This window comes from Perissodus microlepis, chromosome 11 (genome assembly GCF_051167445.1).
Source record: "Perissodus microlepis isolate ML-2025 ecotype Zambia chromosome 11, ASM5116744v1, whole genome shotgun sequence".
Classification (NCBI taxonomy): Eukaryota; Metazoa; Chordata; class Actinopteri; order Cichliformes; family Cichlidae; genus Perissodus; species Perissodus microlepis.
The window spans coordinates 25,347,143-25,370,351 of NC_140471.1; the positions used below are offsets into that span (position 1 = coordinate 25,347,143).

Here is a 23,209-nt window from a genome sequence, read left to right on the forward strand (position 1 = left end):
ACGAAGCACGAGCGGAACCGTGCGCGCGCTCGGCAGCCGCCACCCCCCTCCCTCACTCCCTCCTAAAACAACCACCATCATCCGCCATCCAGCTTCACCTGCCGGAGGGGGGGCACATGCATTGAGGCAGCCGGCGCGAGCGCGCCTGATTCCTCTCTCTCCGTCAACGCGCGCTCTCGCGCGGAGACGGGCTTCTGGGAGCTCGGAGAGCAGACGAGCGGCAGCTGAGGAGAGAGAAAGATGGAGGTGAGGGTCGGGGAGAGACTCCTGTGCCTGGCCGTGCTGTCCAGCGTCCTCTGCATGGATTCAGTCCTCGGGAAATACGTGAGAGGCGTCGTCAACACAAAAGAGGTGAGCGTTTGTTTCCCCCCCCTCTATCTTTAATTTGTTGCCTTGCGACAATGACCCCACCGCACGCTGACAGAAGCGAAACCGACTTGACTGCGAATCCGCTCGCAGGTGTCTCTTTGGTGGGCTGTTCCGTTAGACGAGGGGCCAACAGCCGATTCACGGATCAAGTTGCCTCGCATATGTGCACGGCTCTAGTGTCAGCGTGTGAAACACACTTACCTCTATTCTGCCCTAAAATCCCGCGCCATCTACGTGCGTATCATGCGTGGCGTATGTTTTACCCTCATCACGATAGTCTTCTGCATTATTGCTGCCTCTAAAGCGGCATCACGCCAGTTCAGAGCTGGAAATAAATCCTAGGAAGTGGTTACTCTTCTTTAAGTCCCATCCGTGTGTCCGGGGTTTTGTTGCCATGCTTGGATGTAAATTAGCAGCGGCTTTTCTGTTTATGATCGGAGGACCTGTCACAGGTGTGAGTCATATGGCCCGTGGCACGCGGCGGCGGTTTGCTGTTTGTTGAACCTGGGCTTAGTACCGCCTGTTAAGGGTTTGGGGGGGAAGCTGTCACACAGATCAGCATCGGGATCACTGTTGTCCTGACGAGATCTGCGAGTTCAAATGTTGACTCTGCAGCTGGAGCAGGTATCTCTGCGCTGCTTGGAATTTACCACCTCCTGTGTCACATCTCTGCTGGCATCCACGCGAGTTTGTTGGGATCAACTTTTACATAAATGAGCAGTAGAGTTGGGTCGTCTACCATTTTGTTGTGAGTGAATCAATAGCCCAATCAGAAGAAAGAAGCAACCACCTCCGACAAAGTTATTAATGGCTGTTTTGAACGTGATCGGGATACTTAGAATATCTAGCAAAAAGCGAAGGAGACAGCTGTTAGTGTGTAACAAACACACATCATCGAGATTATGAAGTCAAAATGCATATGCTGCCGAAGTAGTTTCTTTTTCACCGCGGGTTTGTTTTTACTTGATAAAATAATTGTTTCAGCTCAACAGGAGCGCTCTCAGCTCTTAAAGCCTCCTGTTGCCACAGTGGAGTCACTCAGTGACCAGAAGCAGGGAGGTAGGGTCCATTGTTCCACTATGTGGCTCAGATATCTCTTTGAAAAAGGGGGTGGTGGTGTTTGGTCAGATATTTTGCTCACGCCATTGTACAGTTTTACCTCACTCCTCCTAAAAAGAAGATTTAAACAGAAACACCAGACAATTTGCATTAATAAGCTTTAATGATTCCTCTTACCTGCTGACATGCACTGCTGGCTTGTGTGCTCTTGACTGCAGTTTAAGAGGAGTTGAGCCAAACGGTGACATTGAAGTCACCATTTTTAAATCTGCAGGATGACGATGGAGATCAGAATAGATAAATTGAACAGGAGGCACTCATCCATCCATCACGGCTGGAGAGATGCCCTTGAACACAGGCTGAATGTGCACCTGCTCCAGTGGAGCTGCACAGTGGCCAGCAATATAGGCTGCACTGGGCAACTTCCAACTGTTTGTGTGCATGTGTGTGACTGTCCAGCTGCTGAGAAGAAGGACAGCCATCTACTCTTCTGGAAAACCACAGTGAAAAAAGATTTAGTTTTTCTTTATTGCTGGCCTTGTTGTGGCAGGCTGGTAATAAAATATTATTCATGAAAAGTAAATCTCATAATTTCAGGATCCACTGTAGTCTGATTTTTTTGTTCTCACAGTTAATTATTTCATCAATCAGAAGTGGACAAAATTTCACCAAAAAGGGCGATGCCAGTGAATTTCTTTTCTTTTTCTTGCTTAAAAATTATTAAAATAATTGCTGAAGTTGTTGCTTTTGGGTTTCTTGTTAATTTATCAGCATGTACCCTTTTTGGTTTTATTGCAGAAGAAAAAAGAAGAAGAAATATTATGAGAATAAATAAATGAATAAAAGGAAAAAACGAACGCTTGGTGTCTCCTAAAAAGTTGTGGTGCACTTTTTTTTGGTTTCGTTCTGTAGCTGGTCAGATATTAGTTGAGTGCCTAAAGAAAACAGAGCACTTTGAATGACATCCTGCAACACTGGGCTTGACATATTGATATTGCGTGTGTGTGTGTGTGTGTGTGTGTGTGTGTGTGTGTGTCTGTGTGGTTCACTCCTCATCAGTCTTGCTTGTGCATTCCTGCCCCAAGGTCATCCACTAACTTTACTCAACATCCTGCCTCTCTTAGATACAGACGTACGCACACACACTCCCATGCTCACAATCATGTTGACTTCACACTCCTATCAGTCTGTCGCGCTCACATGCTCACTCATTGAATAAACTCTGCTTCGGTCCCTTGATGCGGTAGCTGTGTCAATGCCTGCAGAGGTGAAGGCTGAGTTTGTGCAGAGCTGCAAATTGATAAATGAAATTTACCTCACTGGGAGAGGGATGAGCTGTTGAAAAGTGCTGGGCAGCTGGAGAAATATATGGAGAGGCACACGCCTAGTTGTCCAAAGGCAGTGGTGCGGACATGTCAACAGCTTTCTTGGGGCTGGTCGATGTGTACAATTAGTCTAAGTGGCTCATAGTGTGTGGACGCACTGATAAAATGTCCCTACTGAGGGGTGGTGGTGCTGTTAGATTAAAGGACAGGAGAAGGACACCATTTTTAAAACCAGTTGGGAAATTTTGAGAGGGAGAAAAAGTTTGCCCTTCTTTAGCACACAATGGCACAGGACCTCTGAGTAAGGCAGTAAATCCACCCTATGCTTCAGTCTGGGTCTCTTGTGTTAATGTCCATAGAAGCGTATGAGTTTGCAGCATACTGATATTAAAAATCAGCTGAAGCAAAGACTTTATTCAACCAGACTATATACAGCGGAGCTGTTTCTCAGTTACATTTTAGTGGCACACACCTGCCGTTGAACCGTGAAAGTTTGAGTGCCCGCCTTTAGCTTTGGTGTTTTATGTACTAAAGCTGAGAAACGTTAAACGCTCAGAAATCTTGTATTTTGTCCTGCCATGAATGAAACGTCTGTTACTGACACCATCCAAGCAAATATATCAATCCAGTTAGAAAAAGTGAATAAACTTGGTTAGTGAGCTGTAAAAATGACTTCTTTGTATTTTTCCCCAGGATGCTGGGTGTTGATTTTAGAATGGGGGGGAAAAGCCCATTGGGCAGAGGTGTGCTGATAAATATCGTTGCTAATGTTTCCAATTGTTTTGCACCATTATGCAGACTTTTAAAACAGCTGGAACTTTTCTTTTCATTGTTTGACTTACAGACAGAACAGAAAATTATAGATTTCAGTTTTTTAAGGGTCATTTAATTGCAGTTAATCAAAGTAAATTTGTCTACAGCAGTTGTTAAGTAGCTAAAAAACATTGTAAATTGATTTGTAGAGAAGTGTTGTTATTGAAGGAAAAGAAATGGAGCGGTTTCTGGGTCAAACTTGCTTGATTTGAAACTTTTTGAGTATTTAACTGCAATTTAAAAGCAGTGGACTCTTTCAAATTACAGTTTTGATATTGATAAATCAGTAAATTAATCATTTAGTCCTAGTTTTCTGCCAACTATTGGGCATTAAAAGGGGGGGTGGGCTTGAGGATTCAGTGCTGAATACAGATTATTAAATAAAAATGCCATGAGCAGGTTTAAATGTTTGTGTTCTTCAGTTAATTAAAATTTGTGGTTTTATAAAGAAAGGTCTTCAAACGGTTGCCTTTTGAAAATCAACAAATGGCCTTGAAACTTCTGTTTCTAAATGAAAAATCTAACACCATGTTCACCAGCATACTGCTGCCCACAGGGCCTTTCCCCGTCCTAAAAATCAGCACCTCACATCACATAACACTGACATATGTCTGAGTTGATAAAAGCAGCAGATCTGAAATGAGGGATTTTGCCAGGATTTTTTGGTTTAATAGGATCATGAAGTAAAAAGCCTCATATGTGATGTCTTACTTTAATTAATGCCGTGTCTTATCTTAAAAAGTGCCAGTTTTGAACTCTTGAAATTCACCCAGCAAGACTTTTAAGAGTCACTTAAAAGTCCTTTAGCTTGACTTTGAAGTAAGTTTTGGGAACCCTGTGTGGATAGTATTATCTAGTCCACAACTCAATCAGTTTTCCTTTATCTCTTTTTAATGAGGACATTGTGATCAGATACAGGTGCCGTATGTGTGTAAGTAGGTGTGGCGAGTGGGCGTTTCATGTGCTCATAAGCTGGGTTTGACGTGTATGTGTATTTTTATGTCTGCAAACCCCGCGTGTGCTCACTGAACCCCCCCCCCCCCCCCCCCCCCCCCCCCAAAAGACAAAAAAAGAGAGCTGAGTGTGTTTGCATGTGTGCCTGTGCGTGAGTGTGTTTAATGCATTGCAGCATTGTGTAACCCTGACTAATGAATCATTGAGAAGCCCAGCAGGCCAGGGGTGACTTGACTAGCTGATTGGTAATTAATTGTTAATGAGGCTTAGCAAGCAAACAGGGTTTTTGGTGAGAAAGAGAAAAAAGATAGAAAGCTACTGAGATGAAAGGACAAAGTGTGAGGGAGGGAGAAAGAAAGGAGGAAAGAATAAGACTGCGAGAGGCTGAATTGACCAGATACTGCATCAAGGCATCGCACTTGATTAATGGGCGTACATACACACATGTACAAGTGCAACAATGCACACACACTCTGGAAGGTGGTTGAGTGACTCTGCATCACAATGCAGTGGCCTTGGGGAAATAGGAAGACTAAAAGGGGATTAAGGTAGACACCTCATCCACTGTTGCTGTTCTCCCAGGCTCATTGTCTTTTCTGGACTTCACTCACACACACACACACACTGATGGAATAACTAGTGGGAACGTAGTTGTTAACGTTTGTGGAATTGCTCAACACCTGTGTTGAATTGTCTTTGCATACATCTAACAATATACAAGCTTGCTGATGTTGTCATGGCTCAGTTAGACTCTGTTAGCTGCTTGATTTAAAGCATCCACTGTGGAATTGCAGTGCTGGGAAAGTTAAGTAGGAAACATAGCTGCATTTAAAAAATTATAAATAAATTGCTAAGTAAATAAATGAATACTGCACTATTCACAGAAAAATATTATCCTTGACTCTGCATACAGTGCATGTCAGTCAGACCCCTGCCTTCTAGAAACTTGGGGGTATTGGACATAACATGATTAATAAGTCAGGCAACTTCACTGGTTATGTTTTAATAGATGTAATGAATCAGTACTAATAATGAGTATAACTGGAACCTAATATGTGCTAGTTACAGGTGAGCTTACTGTCCAACTTCCCAGAATCATCCTGAGACCTAAATCTGTCCCTAAAACACATCACCTCTGCACTTGTGGGCTTTTCATAAGAACAAATTACAAGCAATGTAATATTTTTGTCGGTAGCACATCTGGTTTGTGTTAAATATGGGTGGTCAGCAGGGGTTCAGTAATGTATAGTAATAATCCCCCAGATTTATAGTTTTATTAATAAACAACACAGAAATGACAATTTGCATGTAACTTAACTACTGAAATCTAAAAGCACACATGGGTAGTTGATCTGCTAGCAAGCTACTGAAAAATGTAGTTAAACTGGTTTAACTGCATTCATTGTATCACATGCTGTTTAACTCTGTAGCAGCAGCAAAATATATTTTTCTTCATTTATTAATCCTGCTCATCAAATCATTGACTGATCACTTGATCAATAAGGTTGAAGGTTGTAATTATATACAGTCACCAGTCTGAAATCACTGTTTGGTGTTTTAGCCTGAAAAGTGACCAAAGCTACTCCAGTAATTAGAATAATTACCTGCTATACCAATAATATTTATTCTTTTGTGTTCAACGCTGGAGCCACGTTTTCTGCTTCAGCGTGATAATATCATATACACAAAGGCAGGTCCATAGAAAGGGCTCTCTGAGTGTGTTGAGGAAATACTTGACTGGTGTGCACAGAATGCTCAGACCCATCAAACACCTTTCGGGATGAAGTGGATTGCCAATTGCAAGCCGGGCCTTATCGCTGACATCAGTGTCTGACCTCAGTAATGCTACTGCGGCAGAAAAGAACCAAATCCCTGCAGCCAGGTTCAGAAAACTTGAGTAAAGACTTTCTACAATAATATTGACTTTTATAGTGATATTCTTATGTCTATGGCTTAGGAATATTTGTTCTCAAACACATATAGATGTGATGACTGGATGTCAACGGGCTTTGTTCAGCAGTTCACATAATTTTGACTATGTACTGTGTTTTATTTTGTGTTTGGCTCCACTACTTTGTTGTTTCCCACACATAGACTTGGGGGAACCATCCAGGTCTATTAACAGTTGCCCAATAAAGGTAAATTAGCGTCTTTTTTAATCTATCCAAAATAATAACATAATCAAGCCCATTTGCTCTTATTGTGAAAGTTCAGTTGCAGGTAATCAGCTAGTCCTGTCTCCTGTTTCAGGTTGCTGTTACGGCAGTCCTTCAAGTCGCTCAGCTTGCTTGTCTCTCGATCATACACTCCTACTCCAACTTTACCTTCTTGGAATGCAGCTGGTAACTGTGGTCCCGTTTCGCACTGGAGATTTGCTGTAAGCTGAAGGGTGACTCTCACCAGAACGTGTAGCAGGTGGAGAGCTGAGGCTCAACGAAGCTGCAGAGCAGAACAAGGACTGCCATCAGTACCTGGGGTTCAAGACGGTGGAATTTGAGTCTGTTCAGGGGGCTTGGACATTAGTGTGCACCCACTCCAGTCTAATTATGTGGCAAACACTGAAGTCTTTTAAGTCTATTAAGCATTTAATGGCAGTATGCATGACCAGTAGATACTGGGTCACTCATTGATGGTTTAGTTGATGCAATGCTTAAATTTGAGATGAGAAATTTTCAGTAGGATCTTGATAACTGGAAATTCATCAACTCTGTTTTATTCTCGAGTCTTTTAGATCGATTTTGTTGTCACTTCATTAATCAGTAATTCACTTATTTGAGCTTGATCCAGAAATTAGTGTGTGAAATTCCTGACTGCCCTCTTCGGTGCGAGAAGCTTATAGAGTTGGCAAGTAAGTTGAACTTAAATCCGCATCGAACCTCATTGTTTGGACTTGTATTCTACTCCCGGGTACCTGTGCAGGAAATTGAAGGACAAGTACACAGCAAAAAAACAAAACAAGGATTGTGTGTTGCTTGATGTTTCTATGGCAGCTGCAAATGAAGGTATGCTGTGGTTGCTATGGCACTAATGGGGGAGGAGAGAGGTTTGTGTGTGCATTAAGTGATCTTTATCGAAGGGTAGGCATGTGTCACGCTGGCCATGGCATGCTGTAAAGTGTGTGACGGATGCATTCGAGCAATTCTGTGTGTGTTCGTGTAACAAAAGGGTCTTTCACAGTCCTGGCCTGTGGTGAGTTAAATCACACCCCCCACTATCTCAATAACCCAACTGGACCACCCCTCTCTCCTCTCTCCAGGGATTCATCTCTAGGTCAGTGTTTTCCTCTCCTGCCCTGGTTGTCATGGTTACTGCCTTAAGCATCACCCAGGACGACGCACGGAGGTGGACTTGAGTCTCGGGCTTCACTGACTTTTGGAGTTTGCCATGAATTATAACCCAGAGGCTCCAGGGGCTGAAGCTGGCTGGCAGTAGCTGAAATATGGCTGCAGTTTTGTTTTGCTGTGATATATGGAGGTGGAGGCGCTAGCCATGCTACGCTGCTCTGGATGCACTTTATTTCTCAGCACAGAAATCACCGTGCTTGTTTATGTAGGGAGACGGCAGGGCAGAGGTAATTACAGTATAATGGTGCATGGGGAGTTTTCTTGGTTGGTTGGAGATCAAGAGTTCATAACAACTAACCTCAAGGCTTGTTTTAATAAGAAAGAGGCAAACTGCGGTCTTTGAAGAGGTTGAAACGTGCAACAGGATGATACGCACACTGTGCAAGAAAATGTGCTCATGTTTTGGATCAGTGTGTTTTTAACATTTGAGGAGCACAATTGATTTTAAGGATAGTAAATATTAAGCACAATCTGAGATCAGCGTGAAGTTTGGACACACTAACCGAGTCGTATAGATGCTGGTACTGCACAATAATAAAATATTTTATCCACATTTCAGGGACTATATCTTCTGTGATTTTCTGCACAGCATGTTATAGTTTAAATGAGCTTTTACCAGTGAAGCTAAATTAGTTAATTCAGTTATCATCTTATATGCATGTGCCTGTTCCATTGTCATAGCCTCAATAATAATCAGCAACCTTAGGTTAGTAAATAGCTTATACAAGTGTAACTTAACTTTTTGGCCACACCAAGTCAAGCCGAACTAAAATTTCGAGGACAGAGTAGAGTAAAATAGCCTCTACGTCCTCTGATTTGTTGTCAGATAGTATTGTCAAAGAAAAGCACTTTTGATAGACCATATGCAGCATATGGACCCAGCATGATACCTGCAATTTTTTAGTAGTGTTGCTACTTCAGTAGCATTTACCTACTCTGTATTGTCTTATCAGTGAATTTTGTACAATTCGGCGAACTGTCTTGCTGACTTGGAATCGGCTAATATTAGCCAGCTTCTGTTGACAGATTACACACTCGGGCTGAGACCTGTTCACAGACCAGTGAAAGCAAAAGATAAATAGCTTCTGCTGTTAAGTCACAGCTTTTTTTTTTCTCTTTTGTTTAGGTGGTGGACATCTGCACTGGTGGTTAGTTGCAATTGCTCTACGTGCGAGTGATTTATTTATATTTTTTTCCCCTCACGGGATTTACTATCCTTCTCGCTTTCAATCAAACATTCATTGTGTCACGCTGTCATGATTTCCACCATCTGGCAGCTGCACGAATGGACTGGAGTTCCTTTTGACAGTTTAAAGATGTATTTTTAGGAGAAATGAATGTGTACAAACCACTGATACAGTAGACTAATGATTAATTCATACCTTTTGTGCAGTTGCATCTTGCAATAATAATGAATAGTTGTAAAAAGGTTGGTAGGGCTTCTTGACTTCTGATTGAATTGGTTTTACTGGAAATTTTTTTGGGTAAAAGCCAAATAAGATGAGTTTTCAAGTTTATCATCAGTTCAAGTCTTAATTAGGAAATCAGAACAAATTGTAATTTTATAGTAAAATTCTTGTATGGTTACATTTTTTTAGAACAAATTAAAGTGCAGATTTCTTCATTGTAACTTACTGTAAACTTTTAGTGCAGCTTTTAGGATGTGATGATCAGCATGTGCTCATGTGCGTATTGGTATCTCATGATAAATTTTTGTGGGAGTTTATGAAAGGCTTTTTGAGCCTCGTTTCTTCGACATATGTGACAATGTATTTCTTTTATATGTTTCTTGTCAATTAAATAGACCAGCAGCATCTCTCCTTGGGTGACAACCTCAGAGAATATCTGGGATTGTGACATTTACAATGCAACACCTGCTGTCAAGGTTACCGTATGCATCTTATATAGCTTGTAGAACCACTTTTAACAGGAATAATTTAAAGCAACCATTTTCTGTATGACTTGATAAGTCTCCCATTATTGTTGAGGAATTATGGCTTACTCTTCTTTATAAGGTTGTTTATTGAGTTCATTGGTTTTGGGGCATTTGTTTATGCACAGCTCTCTTAAGGTCCCTCCTCAGCATGAGGAAAATCTGAACTTTGTCTAGAAAACACCTTTTTAATTATTTTGTTTTTCAGCAGATTTGCTGCTGTGTTTGGGGCCAATGTCCTCTTGCATGACCCAATTGTGGTCAAGCTCCAGCTTGGCTCTAGAATACTTAAGCACAAAGAAGAGTTCATGTTTAACTCAATGACTGCAAGGAACCCAGGGTCTGTGGCTGCACAGTAAGCTCATATCCTCACCGCTCCACCATTGTGCTTGACAGTTGGTGTGAGGTGCAATATGAGCAAATATCTCCACTTTGGTCTCATCTCACCAAAGACATTGTTCCATAAGTCTCATGCTTTGTTCAGATGCAACTTCACACACTTAAGCTGTGCTGCAGTGTACTTTTTAGAGAGAAGATGACTTCTGCGGGCAAAACAGGCCATTCTTGTTCAGTCTTCTGAGGCCTGTAGAGTCTGAGATGTAGAACTTGGGTTTTTTGCAGTTTCCTTAAGCATTGCATCGTCTGATCTTAGGGTGGATTTGCTGGGACATCCACTCCTGGGAAGAATTATGTTTTCCACTAATGAATCATCATTCTCACTGTAGGTGGAATTCAGATTGTTTGGAAATGACCTTATAACGCTTCTTAGATTTATGTGCGGCAACAATTACTTCTTTAAGACTGCTGATGACTTTCCTCTTTAGCATTTTGTTAACACACGCTTGAATACTCCAGACCAAAACATCTGCATTTATAGAGGTGGTCACACTTACTGATGATCAGTTAATTAAGTGCATTTGATTAGCAGCGCCTAGCTGCTCCTTGTAAATTGCAGCATGTAAATTGTTCTACTAACAGTCTTGCTTCATTTGACGTCATCTGTGGATCAGCATTAAAGCTTTTTCGTATTGTTTTTTTTTTTTTTTTGTCACAAATACAACAGAAGCTAAACTGGAAACTGTTTTAGTGCTGGAAGTAAATACTGTAATTGTAGGTAAGTACAGCTCAGTGCTTGTAACAAAAAATGTGTTGTATTGTATGTAGTTTGATTTCAAAAATGAAAATTGTAAAAAGAAAATGAGGAGCTGCTTTTGGCTGCTCATTATTTCTCATGGGGTTACTCTGTTAGATGGATCTGTATGTTTGATTTCCCATTTTTATACTGGATGCTTTTCCTGATTCAAGCCTCCTCTTTATCTGGACTCGGGACAGGGGTTAAGTCTCCTGCTGGTCTCGAGCCAGAGGTCCTAGTGTGCAAGTTGAATTTGTTAACTGCTAAGTATAAATCAAAATTCACAATGTTTCTTGCCTCAATGATTTATTTATTTACATTTCAAATGCATTGTATAAACAGCGTTGTATTGTGTAACTATCAAAATTAATCTAATACCAGCAGTGTGCAAATCTTTAAAAATGACGTCCAGCACTAGATGTAAGCCAGAAATACTTTGACTTTGTCAGAAACGCCCAGCCTGTACCCTAAATTTAATCAGCTACTTTTGTAAACTGCAGAGGCCATTGTCTGTCATTTTGCTAGCCAAGCACTTAAGATATTGTTAATCACAGGCGACACCCTAGTGACTGTGAGGCTTTTACCACAAACCTGCAGTATTTCAAATGTAAATCCAGCTTCAGTCTTTCCCTTAATGCCATTTGTACAAATGAGACTTCTACCATTTGGTGTATTAATTTTACAAGATTAGCTGTTACAACTTCTTAAGGATTTGATGTCTCATTTTAGTTTTAAAGCAGTTCATTCATTCTGGCTGCCTCAGTAGGGCCAACTCGCACTGGGCAGTCATCCAGACGGAGAAGCGTGTGTAAACAACATATAAGTGATGTGGTGTTAGTGCTGTGTTCAGCACTATGATCCATATCTACAGTGTGTGTCTACCCACAGCTGTATAGAACAATGTATAGAGAGCTCACCAGTGACTGATCCACCATCCTCACGCTGCTGCAAGTACCTTATGGAAGCTCAGTGAAGTACACCATCAGCACTGTTATCTGGTCTCATGCTGCTAAGTTTATGGCTGAATAATATTAAGAAGGAATACTTTTTTTCTTCTTCTCCACCTCTTTTTTATTAATGTGCTCAGCAGCCCCCTAATGCCCTTTCTGCTTACCCTTTCTAGAAGTTTATGCTCTTGGCACTAGCTCTTTCATTTATACTTTTCTTTTTGTTCTTATTCCATCAACTTCTTGGTTTTTCACTGCTTTTCTGCTTTATTTTTTTTTCTTTTAATGCTTCTTAACTCTTCCCTGCTGTTATAACTCGCTTTCCCAGTGTTTGCTCTTACTTGTCTTTATAGCTCCATTTATGTCCTCACCATCTCTTATTTTCTTTCTTCTCTTCCCTCCGGCTCCCCTTCCTTTTATATCTTTAACTTCCATATGTCTCCTTCCCCGCAGTCTCTCTGTTCTTTAGCCGAGCTGGTGCTGTAGCTTTCAAGCAAGTTAATGTCTGTCTGGCTGTTGGTTGGTCTGTTTACTGATATATCCAAGTAATTATTGGATAAGCTTTTAAATACATTTTGGATGCAATATCAGCATTACCCAGAGAATGTACACAACTAAAAGTTTTTTGTTTTTTAACTTGTGCAACATCTAAATGTCTAATCTAATCTCCAACTTTACCTAAAGAAAATACTCAACCATTGGAGTTGACTTTATCAGTCCTTGTGGAGGAATTTTGTGGGTTGTGGGGATTAATTTATGCACATCTCTCTAAGGTCACGCCGCAGCAGTTTTATGCAGTTTAGGTCTGGACTTTAACTGGGTCATTGCAACACCTTGATTCTTTTCTTTCTCAGACATCCTGCTGTGGATTTGTTGCTGTGCTTGGGGTCATTGTCCTATTTCATAACCCACTTTCAGCCAAATTTTAGCTATCAGACAGATGGCCTGACATTTGACTCTAGAATACTTTAGTATTTCATGGATGACTCAGTGACTGCAAGGTGCCCAGGTCCTGTGGCTGCACAGTAAGCCCAAATCATCACCTCCACCACTGTGTTTGACAGTTAGTATGAGGTGTTTGTGCTGATATGCTGTGGTGCTGTGCATCTCCACTTTATTCTCTGCGTTTTTTTTCTTTTTAGAGAGAAAAGAAATCTAATGAACAAGTAAGAATTTTAATTTATCTAATACTTTTAAAACAAGCCTTAGTATTTAGTGCTAATTAGCTTATAGCTGGCATATAAAGATAATAATATGATGGGGACCATAATTTGCTAGGCAAGCTTCATGTTGTATTGTGAAACAGTTGAAACTACTGATTGAATTTATGAACTCCACGGGAAAATGTTTACTGAGGTCATAGCTCAAAATGTTTCTCTGACAAATTTAAGGCACTTCCACAGGCTTCAATCTTTAGACCTGGAAGCCTCCAAAATGGCCTCATCACTGCAGCCAACACTTTTCTAAGGTGCAGCTTTTATTTTGAAAGCAAACGGTCTCCTTTCCTGGTTTGTGTTACACTTATCAAACTTTCTTCACTGCTGCGATTGTAGTTGGACAGTTCTTATGGATGAGGTTGCATCCTCCATGCAAACTACGGATGAGGTTTTTACCAACCGGTTGGGGAAAACACAAACGTTGGTTGCCAGATGGTTGCAGACTGGTGTCTTGGCCCATGTGTGTGACTTGAGGCTTATTAACTTGATCCTATAGTGTCACAAATCCAAAATAGTGGACAATCTAAGATTACATGGTTAGTGGTCTTTTAACTACAAAATCTCAATACAGTCTGATATTGACAGCAGCATGAGGCAAATGCTTGGAGAACTGCAGTGATGGCTGAAAAAATGAATAGTAGCATGCTGGTAAAAGTTTAATTTTACCTTGATCATATCAATTTTTTTAATTTATTTTACATTTTAGCTTCTTTCTTTTCTATCTTGATTACAGGACTGGGTTTTCCTTACACGCTTCTGCTTTCTTACCGAGTTTGGGCGGTTGGATTTCCGATTTCGCTACCCAAAGGTAGGATGCCTCATGTTAAGTTTAATATGTGTCTGTTACACATTACTTTTGCGTTCATCATCTGCTCTGTCTTCACGATTTTTTTTTAATTGTTTAGCGTTTTCCTCTCGGCTAATTTTGTCTTTTTTCTCACCTAATAAAAACTGATACCACTGCTCTTTTCCTTCTCTCCTTCTTCCTCTGGCTGTTCCTGCTTTATCTGCTTCATCCTTTTGTTAATGCCCTAAAAAAAAGAAAAAGGAGGAGTCCTTTTTTTCCTTTAGAGTGTTTTGTACATCCACTCCATCTTTTCTTTCCCTTGCGTTGTTTTACTGCTTTTGCCCGCAGACTTTGGAAACAATTTTGTCATATAAATCTCATATTGTCTCACTGCCTCCTCTCTGATATCCACAACCCAGTGCAATCTCTTTCTCATTCTCCTTTTCTCTCTCTGTCTCCTCTTTGCAGTCTCGTTGCTGTCAGAACATATTGCTCTACTTTGATGACAGTTCTCAGTGGCCAGCTGTGTACAAGAGGCCCGAAAAGGTGAGACATCGACACCCTCGGCATCATGTCTTTGACAAGCTATTATCATAGGAAAGTGCTGCTCCATTTGGTTATTCACATGTCATCGCTGGTACTAATTTTCACATTTAAACCGTTGGATCACACGTTTCTCGCTCTGCTCCGAATAAAGAAAAGTTGTCCTTAAAAGCTGACAGTCTGGGGGGAAAAGGAGGTTTTTTTTGTTTGTTTTTTTACTATCTTTTTACTATTTACAATTAGGCAATTGTGTATTATTGATGATACTTGCAGTGTTCAAGTATGGTACAATCCAAAGTTGTGAACACAAAGCAAGACACTAGGGAGCCCCATGTGAACCGAAATGACAGAATAAGCTTCCTTCATATAAATGTCTACTTTCTGAAAGTAATAACACAACATTAAAGGCTGGTTCAAGAACATTTTTTTGTTGTTCCCGTGCTTTTCCCTAACATATTGGATTACAGTGCATACTCATGAGCTTAATTTGATCACATTTACATCCGTTTTGGTGAGCAACATAACCTTGTCTTTATACTAGGAAACTGATCAAAGGCTGGGGCTCTATCTTTAAATGGTCTGTAAATCCTTTGCACTGACTGAATAGACTTTTAGCTTCAAATACCCTCAAAGCAAACAGCCTGCACTTCATTAGTGTATTAATGCAGTTTGTTTAAAAATCCAATATGCTTGAGAGAAAAGGCAAAACAATAGAAAAATGTATGTATGTGCACATATCAACCCACATTTAGTAAAACTCATATATATAGATATTATATAGTTTATCTTATCCAATGTTGATTGGTTGTTTACAATACAATGACTAAAGATTGCATAAAAATGCTGAGCCATTGAAACAGTGCTTTTTTTTTTTTTTAGACCACCCAATGTAAGGTTTATGCCATAGCTAAGTTAACAGTATTGTATTGGTAATTACTTAAATCTCTTTTTGATGTTTGTTGTAATGGTTAATCCACCAATATGCAGAAGCTCTCTAATTGAGAAGATTACATTAAATGACTTTTAATGCTAAAATATAATTATTACTATCCACTTTTTCAAATTTACTGTTAATTAATTAATACTTGATTAGTTTCTGACTTCTCAGAAAAGACCAGCGTGCCGGCTCAAATTTTATTTGCCTAATAAATAACAATATAATTTTCAGTTTCAAAGAACTTTTGACTCATTTCTAAATATTAATATTTTATTTTTTGTGACGAGTAGTCTAATAAGTGGTGTAATAATTTTGGACTGTATCCATGTGATGTTATAAGATATACTGTATCGAGATCTATATATCCTAACACATGACATGTTTATTGGTTGATTACACGATAATAACTAAACATTGCACAAAAATCTCATTGTATTAGAGGGAATAGGGAACTTTTAAATATTTTGGTTCGTGTTAAACAGAAATACTCCATTTATTAAAATGCAGCGTTTTCTGCACTGTTTTCCAACTGAGATCTGGGGAAACATTTTCCAAAAAGAGGATGGAGCTGACATGTCACAGAGAACCCAGTAATGAGGAGATGTGTTGGTGTGTGTGTAAGGAGGGTGGAAAGGATCTGGTCAGAACAGTATGCTGTGCAGTGATGTTCTGACGCTGATGTGGAAATGAAAAACAGAATTACATTCAGGGTGATAAATTCTTCATTCCTGCAAGTAATGAAGTCTCAAAAAGAACTTTTCCTTGTCATGTTCAGTTCTTGTAATTTAAACACAGTCTTGATGTTAAACTAGGGCTGTGCGATATGACCAAAATCTCATATCCCGATATAAGAATTCTATCGTCCGATAACCATATAAATCACAAAAATGTAACATTTTCTGTAAATTCTGTAAATCTCGGGCAGCTCGTCTTGCGGGAAGTGTTTCCAGCTGCGCGTTGTGTAGCTGGAGTTGAGTGTTTTAACAGATGCATGAAACTATACATTTTTAGACATAAGTTGTAAAGGCCACCGTTTTCTTTGTGAGTATTTATTACACGGCGTGCTGCGGGGAAAAGTTCAGTTCTAACGTCTAAGGTTTATTTTTTTAGCACCTGGCGGCTCTTTTTTTTAATTCTCATCCGTAAATAATCTGCTCTTTCACGTGATTCAGTTTATTTTGAAAAGTCTCAACAGGATCTTGAGCTTTATTGTGAAAGGTTTATGTGGAACATAAACAAGCGGACAATGGTGGCAATGGTGTTACCGTCGTTGTTGCTAACCACATCACATAAAAACAGGCGCTTGTCTGTCTGTAGTGTGGTTATATAAAATATAAGAGAAAGAAAGAACTTTAAGAAATTAATATAGCCACTACAGTGACCATCAAAACGATGAAAAAATATTGCCGTAAACAGTTTATTTTGCGACACCACGAAACAAACGATAGCGTAAAATGAAACGATAGACGTTTTTATATCGTCATCCGATATATATCGTTATATCGAACAGCCCTATGTTAAACAGTTTTTTTTTATGATCCTATTAAATGCTGCTGTAATTTTCTTTGTAAGTTAAGCTGTGTGACGAGAGTGAAGGTATCTACTGTAGGAAATGTTGTGTTTGTCGCTTTGATAATGAAAAGTGGTCAGTTTGAAGTACTTTTTGACCTTTGATTGACCCTCTGTCAGTATATAATTTTACATCTGTCTTCTGTAAAAGCCTTGTGGTCCAGCAGCATGTGTGGAAATTAACCTTCTGTTTTTTATAAGTTTCTAGTGTTGTTTAAACTAGGGCGAATTTCAGAGTTGGAAATGGCTATAACAGTTATTTAGGTTATGAAGTGTTTTGCGGCATATTGGAAAAATCCGTGCTAAAATGGTTTAGAACAGCCAAAAAAAAAAAAAAAAAAAAGACCCAAATACAGTGCATTTCTTGGCTGGTGCACTAAAGTAATTTGGTTGGTGGTGTATTCTTCTTCTCCCTGACATCTTGTGACACACAGACATCATGTTGAGATATTTTCAGTGCACTTACAAACAGCACATCATTTCTCAGCTTTCAGTCAGTTTCTCGTGTCAGATTCTCTAAATCAAACGCTGCGGCCCTTATAGGTCACACAGCTTTTAACATTAATGTCAAACAGTCAGACAGGGAACAGAAATCCACTGCAGAAGAGTCAGAAAACATCAGTTTTATTTGCAGCATTCAAACAGATCAGAAGCACGTTTTCAATCAGATTTCAACTAAAGTCACCATGAATTCTGTGCACTGAGAAATATCTCTCTGGGAGCCCAACAACTGTGGGTACATCTTGTCCTGAGGTTTACTGAAAAGCACTCCGTGGAGGCTTTAAAAACTTGTTTTGATATTTCTGTGTCTGCTGATGTCAGAACTGCTACCAGAAGGAAGCCGTGCTGAGGCCTGAAAACAACCAGGTCATCAACCTCACCACACGCTACACCTGGTCAGGCTGTGTGGTAAGAGCATCACACAAACACGGATTTATATATACACGTACAGTTGCACTCTACAGCATCTTGTCCCTAAGCGAGAAACAAAGCAAATCTTTGCAAATCCAGTGCAGGGATGCTTTTCTGTATTTGAAGTTGACCACTGAGCTTGCTGTCTTGAACAGCATGTGTGTCCTTTACAGAGTATGATGTTTTCTCCTTTTATCATCCGACAGTTGAGCATATTTCTTTCGTTCCTATTGTATACTCTCCTGTAATGTAAGAGAGCAAATCAGTAAACCGAGAGGGAGTGAGAGCTAAAGGCGAGTAATGTGTTTGCATAACGTCTTACTTATTTACATTTTTCCTCTGGTAATGATGCATCTCAATCAAACAGAAAGGTTCCCAAAGATCTTTCTTCACACTTTTTTTTAACCAAGCAACACAAAGTGGTGTATTACTTTAGAATGTGTGACTAACAGCATGACTCTGTTGTTGTTGCGGTTACTGGATCTTGTTGCCACATTTCAGGCTACGCTGGGGTGTGAAATATGTTTGTATCTTGATATTTCAGGCTCCAAAATCTACTATGACAGCTCAGTGTCTCTGTGAGGCAAAATGTGCTGCATTTCCGGATAATAATACGTGCATTTTTTCCCCTCCCAGGTGGAAGGGGATGGAAACGAGGAGGTCCTGAGCTGCGTGGGTGGCCGCAGCTTCCGCTCGGTGAGGGAGCGATGGTGGTATATCGCTCTCAGCAAGTGCGGGGTAAGCACCGACCTCTGACCCTCCGCAGCCTTCCCTGACCCTGCTGCCCTGGTTTTCTTTAGGAAGAGCAGGTTCACCACCAGACAATGCCGTGATGACGCAACACCTTTTTAAATGGAAAAACACAGAGAGAGCTCACAAGCAAACCCACTCCTGTGGTCACTGTGTGATTCTGTTTGTATTCTAAGACAAACGCACGTCATTAATGCCATCACCCTCCACGTCATCGTCTACTCTAGCCCCCTGACACTGAGGAAGCAGGGAGTTATATTCTTGTCTTAGATACCAATAAATTGATTGAAATGCTTTTTTTGCATTCCGGCGGAAAGCTCATACATTTCTGGTGCAAACAGCTGAATCAGATATTAAAATAGGAAAGCTCAGGCAAAAATATATCCAGCACACCCTGAGGAGGGCTCTGTGAAATATTGGATATTTTAAGGCTACTTTTTTGTGCTGCTTCCCAATAAATTTTAAATCAACGTGAGCATAATTTCTGTCCCAGTGTATGCTTACCCATTTGGGCATTTTGCACCAGGCTAGACTTTAAATATTGGAAGTAAAAATATCTAAATGGGGGAAAAAAGACTTATAATCCAGTGATTTAGAGTACTTATTCAAGCTCCTAACCCAGTTAGACAGATACTCTTACAAACATTTAGAAACTGGTCTTCAGATAAGGATTATGCCACATGTTACGTTAAAGATTTGTGTGTAAAATGCCACACAGACACCCCTAAATTCATCTCCTCAGATGTTACAACCGATCCTTTATCTGTGTATCTGTCTCTGGATTTCCGCCTGACACTCTGAAGTGTCTTATCTCTCCCTTCATACTGCTACACTTTCTGCATCAAAGCACAGAGACTCTGAGTATGCAGCCGTCTGCTTCAACTGAGTTAAACATGCCTTGTGAGGCCTCCGCTGTAGCTGACTGGCTCACTTTGGGGACATTGACGCATTGTGTTGCTTTATAATGGGATTGGTGTTGTGGTAATGGTGTGCCGGGAGAAAATGACCAAAGTGCTAGCTGTGGTGTGTTGTTTGTTGATACGAGTCTAGGCTGGGGCACCCTGTCCAAAAATTGTGAGCCTGGATGATGATAGCTCAGTGATGATATATCCTCCTTCAGTCAAGGACAAATCCCAGTGATAGCTGTGTTTTTTGTTGTTGTTGTTTATTTCTTTCTTTCTATTTTTTAGAATGCAGGTAAGAGAAAGTGTTAAATATCTGCTGAAGGTGTACCCCAGTATGCCTGCCTATCAATGACACAATCACCTGTACGCGAGCATGTCATGCTCCGATTCTGTGTGTAATTGTGTGTGAGCATTCCTGGCCTTGTATTTTTTGGGGGAGGGGTACGTAGGGTTGTTTTTGTGCTGCCACTTGAGAGCCCTAGCTGAAGAGGGATATGATTAGAATGGATGCTTCCTGGAGAGTATGGTTTAGTGTCACGCCAGCATCCGCTGAAAGACACGCTGCCTAATGCTGTTGGACTTGAGAATAAAGGCTCGCCTCCACTCCTGGGGAAATATGCATGCTACGTCCCGCAGCCAATTTCCACCCCTCGTCTCTCACGGCTTGCGTTCTCGCTTCCGTTTTGCTTTCACACCTCTTCATCTTTCTTACCTCTGTCGCTCACAATCTTTAGCTGTGTCTCTCTTTCAACTCTGTCACCAAGCTGTGACGCGCTCCACGCCATTTCATATCTATTTACTCCTGCATCTCCTGTTCCTCTCTGTCAGCCTGTCCCTAATTGTGTTTCTCCTCTCCATCTTGCAATCTCACTGGTCTCATTTCTTTTTTTGCCTCTCGCTCATTTAATGCATTTTCCCCAGCACCCTCACTTTTATCTGCTACTCCCTGTTTCCCACTTTGTTCCTGTTTCTCTCTTATCCGGCTCTTTTTTTTTTTGTTTCATGTACTTTCCATCTCACTCTTTACCTGTGGAAGTGGGTCTAAATCCAAATCAGCTCCTAAGTCCTTAAAACAAGAGGACGTCTGTTCTCAATTCCCTCGCCAGCATAAACTGGTAAAATGTGAGGCTGATCTTTATTTAACATTTCCAAGCAATTTCACTTGATTAATTATAGCAGGAAACCTCAAGGCTGCAAATAATTATTATTTCATCAGGGGAGGAAAAAAAAGGACATTCATAAATAAACTTGAAGTCATCCCATAATTTCACATGATGATTCATAACATCAAAACTTTTACAAAGCTTTACAAAAAAATCGTTGTTATTATACTGTTGTCATTAGACTGTTTTGAAAAGTTGGTATATTAATAAAACTTGTGATGTAGAACTAATTGGGTACCATCAATAGAAAGTGAAGAGAAAACAGAGCAAATGCAGAATAATTACTTGCATTTTTACGAGCAACTGTTGTCGGAGCATTAAGCGTTGTGTACTTTCAAACACAAGTGAAGATGTAGAAGACTTTGAATTGCTGTAATCAACTTTTTCTTTATTATTCCAAGCAGAACTACTGCTAATGAAGCAAAATTACTTCAGCAGGGAACCAAGAAAGAACTGAAATTAGCTTGGCTGTAAAGAAGCAGGGGTTAAAGAAACGGCCAGAATTTTGCAGCTGTCAGCTTGGCCGAGCGACAAATCACAGCTACTGTATTTTGTCCAGGTTCTCCTGTTCTAGACGGAGAGCCAGTTTGAACATGAAACATTGCGCTTGTTCGGTGTAATAAATAACAACAACAAAAAAATAACAGGATTATCTGACAGTGTTATGAGTCTTCTGGGAGATATATTTACCCATATAAAAAAAATCAGACTTTGTGATTTGTAGATTGTAGTAGTAGTTCTGGTGTGAACACAGAGTGCAACAGTTAAAACTGTGATTCTAGTAACATGTTCCTACAGTACATAGTGTATGCACCATCTGTGTGTGAGCTGCAACTAACGTTTACCTTAACGATTAGGCGCTAATTACTTTTTTCATCAACTATCAGCTCACGGTCATCACAATTCCTGAAAGTGCAAGGTGATGCCAACACCTAAATATAAATTACATTATGTTATTTTACATTGTGTAGATTAACAAATATGTGGACAGGATCCCTCGCTGAAGAAACCTAACAAAAAAATGGGGAAAAAAAGATTTTCTTTGCTGTGCCGTCTGCTATTTTACCCATCTGTCACCTTCTTCTTCACTGCAATTTAAAAATTTCATTCATATGATAAATCGCCACCACAAAGGGTCATGGAGCAGTGACTCTGGCAGGGAACTTTTTAAAGGGTTTGCATGTTTTTATATTTTAAAAGTGTAAAAGATTTTGCAGCCATGATACAGTATATTTCTGTGTTTTGTCCCACACTGATACAGGAGTGTACTTTTGGCCTGAAGGTGCTTATCATGGTCTGGGCTCTGCTCCTTAGATCTATAAAAGGAAATCTTAATCTGTTAATCTGAGTTTGTTGTTGAAGCATTTCTTTGACCATCTGGCAATTTCAGTATGAGTTGTAGCACCAACTGCGAGTCAGGCCTTATCTCCCGACATCCATGCCTGACCTCACTGATACTTCAGTACCTGGCTGTGAGAAAATCCCCTGCTGCGGTCAGGTTATAAAATCCTATGGCAGGCCTTCCTAGAAGAATGGCTGCTATTTCAGCATTATGGGAGATTTCACCTACATTTTAATATCCACTTGAATTTACTGGTCATGCTTAGTGCTACAAGCTTGTGAACGCAGATGTTTAATGGCCTCTGTAGCTTTAGAGAAGCAAATGATGCTTAAATAATCATAGTCATCAGGGCTAAGCTGACTTTAGTCAGGGAATTACCCAAGTAGATGCTATAATATTGCTACAGTGGTTTGGGTTTATTGGAGGCAAACGGGGACTACAAATTGGGATTTTCTCCCCAAAGATGTCACAGATCGATCATCAAATAAAGCAGCTTTAGAAACCATCTGATCTTGACTGGTTGTATGTTGGACTTGGACAAATGTTCAAAAAAGTCTTTCTGTTAATTAACTTCAATATTACCAGGCTAAGGGGTCTTATCCCACCTTCCCTTTATTTCTTGTAAGAAATAAGTCAACTCTCATTTGAAAAGTGAGGTTTTTTGAGAGTATAAGTCATGATATTGAGATCATCATACCACAAAAAGAGTTTAGTGAATGTTACTAATGATCTGGACCATGAACTTGTGTCTGTGCTTGTCTGAGTGCAGCATCCAGCATTACCAACATTTTACATCAGAGAAAAACAGCAGTGCTGGTTCGAGTCATGATTATCTGATGATGAATTGTTTTATTCATGTAAATAACACACAAAAGATAGTCTTGGAGTTTTACAGGGTTCCATTCTTGGGCCAGTGTGTATGACATCATCCATGCCTTGCTCAAGTAACATTAATCGAAAATGTTGCATACATTTCCACTGCTCTGCAAGTAATATTTAAATCTGCATTGCAGATTAACTACTATCAAGTCCCAATTAAATTAAAGCCTAGATGACTTGAAATGTTCTAATTCTAAATTCATACTAAACTGAAGTTACTGTATTTTTAAAAACCTTAGAAACACATTCTGGATGGCATTACCTTGGCCTCCGGTATTACTTTGAAGAACCTTGGAGACATTTTTGAAAAGGATACATCTTTAAACTCA

The 23,209-nt window shown here is 40.1% G+C and overlaps 1 protein-coding gene across 1 annotated transcript in view; it reads left to right on the plus strand.

Moving 5' to 3' along the window:
* Nucleotides 1–54: 54 nt before the first annotated feature.
* The window catches only part of tmem145 (transmembrane protein 145), a 41,798-nt gene continuing 18,643 nt past the window's right edge, over nt 55–23,209 (plus strand). The window contains exons 1-5 of the mRNA XM_084943572.1: nt 55–351; nt 13,827–13,901; nt 14,349–14,426; nt 17,752–17,838; nt 18,478–18,579. Of these exons, the coding sequence (XP_084799698.1) occupies nt 241–351; nt 13,827–13,901; nt 14,349–14,426; nt 17,752–17,838; nt 18,478–18,579 (453 nt within the window). The 5' untranslated portion in view covers nt 55–240. The remainder of the gene's footprint in view (nt 352–13,826; nt 13,902–14,348; nt 14,427–17,751; nt 17,839–18,477; nt 18,580–23,209) is intronic.